The 8,054-nt window shown below is 50.6% G+C and overlaps 1 protein-coding gene across 7 annotated transcripts in view; it reads right to left on the minus strand.

Annotated features, from left to right (window-relative positions):
- The window catches only part of PDE8A (phosphodiesterase 8A), a 140,539-nt gene that overhangs the window by 23,382 nt on the left and 109,103 nt on the right, over positions 1-8,054 (minus strand). For 6 of the 7 annotated variants that reach the window (XM_014549596.1, XM_014549599.1, XM_014549601.1 and 3 more), the window contains 3 exons: positions 5,868-5,956; positions 4,651-4,729; positions 2,825-2,972 (listed from right to left, as the gene is read on the minus strand). In XM_014549596.1, the coding sequence (XP_014405082.1) occupies positions 2,825-2,972; positions 4,651-4,729; positions 5,868-5,956 (316 nt within the window). The remainder of the gene's footprint in view (positions 1-2,824; positions 2,973-4,650; positions 4,730-5,867; positions 5,957-8,054) is intronic. The other variant, XM_014549598.1, reaches the window with a different exon arrangement.

Raw genomic sequence — 8,054 nt, forward strand, 5'->3', positions numbered from 1 at the left:
GAAACAGCCAGAACAGCCAGGTCTGGGCTCAGGCGGAACAAATTGGTGAGAGCTTCAAGCCAGGGCTGCAATTGTGTTAGTCGAGCTCTCAGATCAGACAAAACATAGGGATTCTTTCCCACAGGAACTGGGGGAGAGCAGGTGTGTGCGGGCCAGGACTGCGGGAGGCGGGGCTGCAGGGCTCCCCTGCCCTGGGCTCACTTGGGGGTGGTGCAGAGAAGCCTCGGTGGAGCTGGGTTTGTTACCACCTAGAGCAGCGGTCCTCAAACTTTTTAAACGGGGCCAGTTCACTGTCCCTCAGACCGTTGGAAGGCCAGACTATAGTTTAAAAAAAACTATGAACAAATTCCTATGCACACTGCACATATCTTATTTTGAAGTAAAAAAACAAAACGGGAACAAATACAATATTTGTATTTGCATGTGGCCCGCGGGCCGTAGTTTGAGGACCCCTGACCTAGAGGGTTCTGAATTCTCCAAGAGTCACCAAGGGCTCCAACTATAAAAATCCTAAACCCGCTGTAGGACATGACTCCCAGGGTGTCCCACAGGGTCCGGAGCCCCCCAGGACCTGGAGCTGAGCAGGCGGAAGAGGCCCCCCTGGGAGCTGTGGTGGCTCAGCTCGGTCTCCTGCCCAGACCCTCACATTCGGCCAATCCTGAACTCTTCTCTGTGGGCGGCCTGGCGACCTGCACGAAGGCCGCACCTGCCTCCTGCCTCAGCTTCTCCGACTATGGAGACCGTCCCTCCTCAGGGCCCATCGTCGTGGGAATTCAACCACCATCACCCCTGTCCTACCCCAGGGCTAGCAGGGCTTGTGCCTGGTAAACAGTGAAAGAACACTTGGGGCTTTGCTTCCTGCATGGGAAAGGGAGGCCGCGGTGGGAATCCCGGCACCCAGCCAAGCGACTGAATCTACACTGAGGGAGTGACAGGCCCAACATGACTGACCACTGCCCGGCCAACGTGGCTCAGTGGGTGAGTGTCCACCTATGAACCAGGAGGGCACAGTTCTAGGCTCGATCCCCAGTAGGGGGCGTGCAGGAGGCAGCTGATCAGTGATTCTCTCTCATCACTGATGTTTCTCTCTCTACCTTCCTCTCTGAAATCAGTAAACTTTTTCTTTAAAAGAAGGCCCTGAACAAGGTCAGGCCCAGGCAGTGGGCAAAGTCGGAGGCTCAGTGATGGACTCATGGCGGAGACTGACGGTAGGGAGGGACCACTGCCACCCCAGGAGTCACAGTGCAGGCAGCTGGGCGCCTGGGGCACCGGCAGAGGCCACAGGGGCCGGCAGGGGTGGTCCCTCGTGGACAGGGGATACGGAGAGGCCACTGTCAGACTCGCTGATCCTAACGTGCAGGGACCTGACTGCCAGGGTGGGAAGGCCACGCAAAGCCCTCGGGGCTGCTGCCCTCAGGTGACACTGCCCGGCTGCCCACACCTGCCTTCTGAGGCCGTGCCCCCGAGGGACGGAGCGCGGCTCTCCCCCAGGTGGTGCGCCTGACCCCCCAGGGCCCCTGCACCCCCCTCCGACTTCCTCTCTCTCTCTAGTAAGGAACCTCCCTCCTTGACCGGAAGCAGAAGGTACAGTGAGGTGGAGCAGCGCCCACTTTCATTTCCCTGATGCTGACCACGGGGCTCTGCACAGGCCTGTCCTTGTTCTGCCTGCAGGCGTCCTGCGTGCTCAGAGCCGTGGCAAAGCGAAGGCACACACGCCACCCTGGGGTCCCTGAGGGGCCTGAGCTCGTGGGGCTTAAGCTTGGCATAGCCCTCCTGCCCTGACGGTAGACTTTCCTGCAACAGGACAGCACGGGCACAGGGAAGGGTGTCACTGCCCCTGGGCCTCCACGGTGAGCAGAAAAGCAGGTCACAGATTTTTCAACTTTTTCAATAATCATGTTAATAGTCCCCACCCAATTCCAAAGGTGAAAATGAACCCAACAGAAACAACTTGAGGGACCATGAACAGCAGGAGCCTTCTCCTCGCTTTCTAAAACCTGGTAACAGTGCCTGAAGCTACTGTTCAGAGAAACAGTCCTGCAGACTGAGCTGCCTCTCCTGTCTGCCTTCAGCACTGACTACGTGACGTCTCACACGGCCGAGGAACGATTCCTCTTACCTGTCTGTTTTGCTCCCTTGAATAGGAGTTCTCGGAGGCAGGACTTTGTGTTTTGTTTAGTTTTTCTATACCAAAATGTAGCAGGTGCCTGGCATATAGCAGGCATTTTATTTTTATTTCTTAAAATATTTTTATTGATTTCAGAGAGGAAGGGAGAGGGAGAAAGAAACATCAATAAGAGAATCATTGATGGCTGCCTTGTGCATGCCCCCTACTGGGGTTCCAACCTGAGATGCTTCAGTCCACAGGCCGACGCTCTAGCCACTGAGCCAAACCAGCCAGGACCAGATAGCAGGCACTTTTAAAAATGCTGAATGAATGAATGAACGAGGCTCAGAGGACTTCTGGGTTCAGGTGTGTTCTGAGAATGTGTCACCTCATGGGCAATCCTTTACCCAGAACCATGTGCCCATGTCCACCACTTCGGTCAATTATTAGAAAGATCAACTTATTATAAAGATGAAAACCATGACCTGAAGTGTCAATTCAAGTGACTCTGATTGCTGGCAAATCAGACTCTGTACTTCCTGGCCCGTGTCCTCACCTGCAAACTGGCAACAACAGGGAGACTCCCACCCCCTCCGCCTGCTGCAAAGAGCAAGGCGGGGCATCTGGCACGTGCGATGCTCAGTGCTCCCTGTCCAATGACAGGTATTATCTTCACATTTTGTGGTACATTATCTCTGTTTTTGGCGTGGTAAACGCCTTGCCACTCCTTGCCCATCTTCATGCATGAATTTATAGTACTGAACAAGTCAGCCTTTTTCTCATTTAGAGGCATTTTTGCTAACTCCTTCCCTAATAATTCACCCGACTCAAAGCCCACTGTTGTTTCAAATGCTGGATTTACATACTGGGGCGGGGGAGACAACAAAAAGAAAAAAAAGCATCGAGTGAATTAAAAGAAATTTTGAAGAGTCCAATGAAGACAGACTTCCACCTAAGCCGGCACTTTCCCCCCAAGCACAGGAGCCTGCGCTCACCATGGCGGCTCTGAAGCCACGAGAACCAGGACCCTGGAGTGCGGAGAGCTGCCCGGGCTTCTCCCATGTTCTCCTGAGGCTCCAGGTCCCCGTGGAGACAGACCAGGCGCTGCTAGGATCAGGAACTGGGACACAGCACCAGACGGGGACCGGAGGCAGCCAGGCTCCATTCCCACAGCCCCTCGAGCAACTCCAAGTCGCCCACTGCGCATCTGTTTAACATCTCCCCGCTCCCGTGATGGGAATGAATAATGTACTTGGGAAGCAGGCTGGGAACTGGGGAGCGTTTGCAAATATAAGGCTTTATGCTTGAATTTCCAAAGGGCCTAGAAGACAATGTATAGGGAAGGCTGTGCATGTGCTAATAATAATAATAATAATAATAATAATGATAATAATAATAATAATAGTGTGAGGATGATGACAAAATCATCATACTGTTCAAGCCTATTTCCAAGGCCTATAGCAGTGATGGCGAACCTATGACATGCGTGTTCAGAGGTGACACGCGAACTCATTTTTTTGGTTGATTTTTCTTTGTTAAATGGCATTTAAATATATAAAATATCAAAAATATGTCTTTGTTTTACTATGGTTGCAAATATCAAAAAATTTCTACAAGTGACACGGCACCAGAGTTAAGTTAGGGTTTTTCAAAATGCTGACACGCCGAGCTCAAAAGGTTCGCCATCACTGGCCTATAGCACTGCACACACATTAACCCATTTAGTCCTCAGCACCCTTACAAGAGGGAGGCTGCTGTCTGTATTAATATTTCTCTCATTCGTACAGATGAGAGCAGACTCAGGCAGAGTAAGTAACTGGCCCAAAGACGCTCGGCTCGGAAGGGGTGAGGCCTGTCTGACACCAAGCCTGTGCCCTCACCCGCTGGCCCCTGTGCCACCTCTGAGGGCACTGATTCCTGAATGTCGGCATCATCAGCTCTTTATCAAGAAAGTCACAAGTTAGGTTAGAGGCCGGGGGTGCTCAGAGCCACACCAGAGGGGAGCTGTTCTCAGACAAAAGGAACATTCTCTGGCACAACTCCCTCTCCTGGTGTCTACAAGTGTCTCCCGTCACGGACAGAAACCCACTTTGCTAATAATGGACAAGTTGTTCAGAAATTACTCGGTTATTCTGAAATTCTGAGTAGTTTCTCAGAAATGTCTGTAAGTGTGAACTACATCAAAGGCCATGAGGAAGGTGAGAACTCGAAGGCCTTACGGTCAGAGCCTTTTCCCTTTGCAGCATCCTTCCTGCCCCCGCCCACTCCCCACCCCCAACCCCTGCACCCACAACCCCAGTAACAAGCCTCCTGGACACAAGGCTCCCCTCGAACACACAGTAACTACTGGGCCTCTTCGTATCTAGAGGGCACTTATTGTAAATTACATCTCTTAGAGATTTCGTTCTGATCATCCTCTATGGAAAACCTGGTCTCTTGAACTTCAAAAAGAAAAAGAAAAATCTTACTGGAGGGTTTCAATTCTAAAAACGAGAACAAGCAAAACCAGAGACCCAGAAGGACAGAACTCCCAAACGACCCACCTGTATGTAGTTGTCCTCACTCGTGATTTTAATGGCGTCTTGGCTTTTCTCTAGTGCAGTGAATACTGACTTACAAGCCCTTTATGGAGAGGAAAAAAGGGTGGATTAATGTAAACACTACAAAACCTAATACAACCTTGGGGTGTTACACTCACTTATTTAAAGGTGTCTTTTGGCTGATTATAAAGGTAACGGATGCTAATTCAAAAAAGAAGGGGAACAGCCCTGGCCGGTGTGTGAGGTGGTCAGAGCATCAGGCTTCGGACTGAAGGGTCCGGGGTTTGATTCCCAGTCAAGGGTACGTATCTCAGCTGCAGGCTTGGCCCCCGGCCCCGGGTGAGGCATGTGCAGGAGGCAATCAATCGATGTGTCTCTCTTACCTTCCACACTCTCTCTCTCAAAAAAAAATAAAAATCAATGGAAAAATATCAAGTGAGAATTTTTTTTTTAAAAAAAGGGAGAAGTTCCCACCTCTGGTTGCAACAAGTTTGGAGAAGATGGATCTGTGAGAAGCCCTACTGGCTTTATCACCCTTTTGAAGTTTTTACAGATCTGGTAAATAAAACATGGTATATAATTTTCATTTGTTTTAGTACTGGTGAAGTTGAACACCTTTTCATGTTTACTGGCAATTAATATACATCCCCTGATCATGTCCTTTCTCTCTTTTTTTTTATCCAGTGTTTCCATTTAAAAAAATATATTTTTATTGATTTCAGAGAGGAGGGGAGCGGGAGAGAGAGAGATAGAAACATCTGCACGCCCCACAATGAGGTTCAAGCCTGCAACCTGGGCATGTGCCCTGACCGGGAATCAAACTGTGACCTCCTGGTCCATAGGTTGACGCTCAACCACTGAGCCATGCCATCTGGGCTAGTAGTTATCTTTTATACATTTGTTAGACAGAGTGCACGCCCCACCCAGACATGTGCCCATGGGAATTGAACTGTGACCTCCTGGTTCATAGGTCAATGCTGAACCACTGAGCCACGCTGGCCGGCTGCAGCCCCATCTTTACATCTGAGTCTCCAGTTGCTAACATGACCACTGACAGAGACACCCACGCAGACTCCGAACGTCTGTATGTGGAGAGGAGCCACTCCATCACCCCCTCCATCTTGGCAGGAGGTCAGTTACCCCCAAAAGGTAGCCATCCTGCCGGGTGCTCACTGGCGACTGCCCTGTGTGGAGCAGGGGCCTCCCAGAGGCAGAATTACCTGAGTTTCAGCTGTGACCGCACCTCTCCAAACTCCAGCTGCAGCAGCTCCGCGTAACAGGCCAGGAGGCTGGGGTTCTCCACGTACCTCTGCGACAGAAAGGGGGTTGTGGCTGAACAGCGTGTGCCTTTCAGTTAGTATGTCTACCCGCACAGTAATTCTTTCCAACAGACTCCCAACTTGGTAACTGAAATAAGAGGATGTGGATCGTGTCCGTGTCATAGCAGAGGCTAGAATATGTAGAAAGGAATTTACCAAAGTCCTACGCAAACTTTCCGAGCATATTCACTTACTGAAGAGCAGTATGTTGTCCTCTTTAAAGTTATACACACCAATAATATGCAAGAAAAATGCGTGCATCTCTCTTTGCACCTGGATTTCACGCGGTAACCCCCACTCAGCAACGTTTTCCTTCACTGACCTCTCACCGTGGCCCAACTAAGCCGACAAAAGCTTACCCTCCAGACAGAGGGAGCAAGAGGCTGTGGTTCACACGTGCTCACTCTAACCTGGACGTCCACCTCCGGGTAGAAGAGCGTGGATCTTCTCACCCAGTGAAAACCAGGGATGTGCACAGGAGGCCACCTGCTGACCTGTCTCCACGGCCCCAGATCGCACCTCCAGGGAGGTGAGGCCAGCCAAGGCCCTGGACGGCTGGGGACCCCAGTGCACCTCAAGCCTCCCGCGCCTTGACTTCGTGTGGGCAGGGGCACAAGCAGCGTGCCCAGGGCTCTCCTCCTGCGGTGAGCAGCGGGCACTGTGCAGGCAGGCAGGCTCCTCGGTGCTCTGTGGAGTCAGGGCTGACGGATGAGTGGACAGCAGCCCAGCACTCTCCCCTCTCAGGAGAGGGGCTGCTAGGCCCGTCACCGCGCTCTGATTTCCGCGGTGAGAAGGGCTGTGTTGGCGCGAATGAGGACCTACATGTTCGTGGCCAGCAGTCCCCAATTTCCCTCCCTATCTTTTTTTTAAATATATTTTTATTGATTTCAGAGAGGGAGAGGGAGAGAGAGATAGAAACATCAATGATGAGAGAGAATCATGGATCAGCTGCCTCCTGCACACCCCACACTGGGGATCAAGCCCATAACCCGGGCATGTGCCCTTGACTGGAATCGAACCCGGGACCCTTCAGTCCACAGGCCAACGCTCTATCCACTGAGCCACACCAGCTAGGGCCCTCCTTATCTTTTAATGAAAATTCAGCCCCTTCGCATGCATCTGATTTTACCCCTATCTCACGTTGTGTTTATGACTGAGTTCACACCATTGTTTCCCCTTTCTGTCTGCCAGTTTAATCAAGTTGCTGTAAATTCCATGTGTCCTCTTTTTTAAAAAAAAATAGATTTATTGATTTCAGAGAGGAAGGGAGGGGGAGAGAGAGAAACATCAATGATGAGAAGGAGTCATTGATCGGCTGCCTCCTGCACACCCCCCACTGGGGATCGAGCCTACTACCCGGGCATGTGCCCTGGACTGGAAGCGAACCTGGGACCCTTCAGTCCGCAGGCTCTATCCATTGAGCCAAACCAGCTGGGGCTATTATGTCCTCTTGTTAGCTTGGAAGGTTTATTAAACTTTTCTCTTCTATTAATGGTTACTTACGTCTCACTGACCTCAAAAGCAGACCGAGATTTCATTACTATTACTTGAAAACAGGATACCAATTACAAAGCAGCTCCCCAAAGCAATGCTGTGGTCTGACCTTTCCCACAAAGACGAAATGTCAGACTACGCTCACTGCCCAACCCCCATTCTATGTCTGCCTGATAAAGGCCATGAGAATACTTAATCTCCACCTCCTTCCACAACCCTGAAGACACACAGCGTTGGCTAAGATATAAATATTGAGGGATTTAAATATTGAGCCATTATTAAAATGTCTCTTCTGGTATGTCCCTTCTGTTAGAAGAGTATTATTTATGTCAGTCTATATTATTTAACTTGGGTCTACACAGATACAGTGGGGCCTTGACTTACGAGTTTAATTCATTCCGTGACAGAGCTCGTAACTCAAATTACTCGTATGTCAAATCACTGTGACATTTGCTGCGCCAACTAGCGGTGAGGTATCTGAAGCTGGCTCGTACGTAAACCGAATTTTAGCTCGCAACTCAAAGCAAAAAATCGGCCGAGAGACGGCTCGTATCTCGAAAAACTCGTTAGTTGGGACACTCGTAAGTCAAGGCC

The sequence above is a fragment of the Myotis brandtii genome, unplaced genomic scaffold, assembly GCF_000412655.1.
Source record: "Myotis brandtii unplaced genomic scaffold, ASM41265v1 scaffold561, whole genome shotgun sequence".
NCBI classification, from domain to species: domain Eukaryota; kingdom Metazoa; phylum Chordata; class Mammalia; order Chiroptera; family Vespertilionidae; genus Myotis; species Myotis brandtii.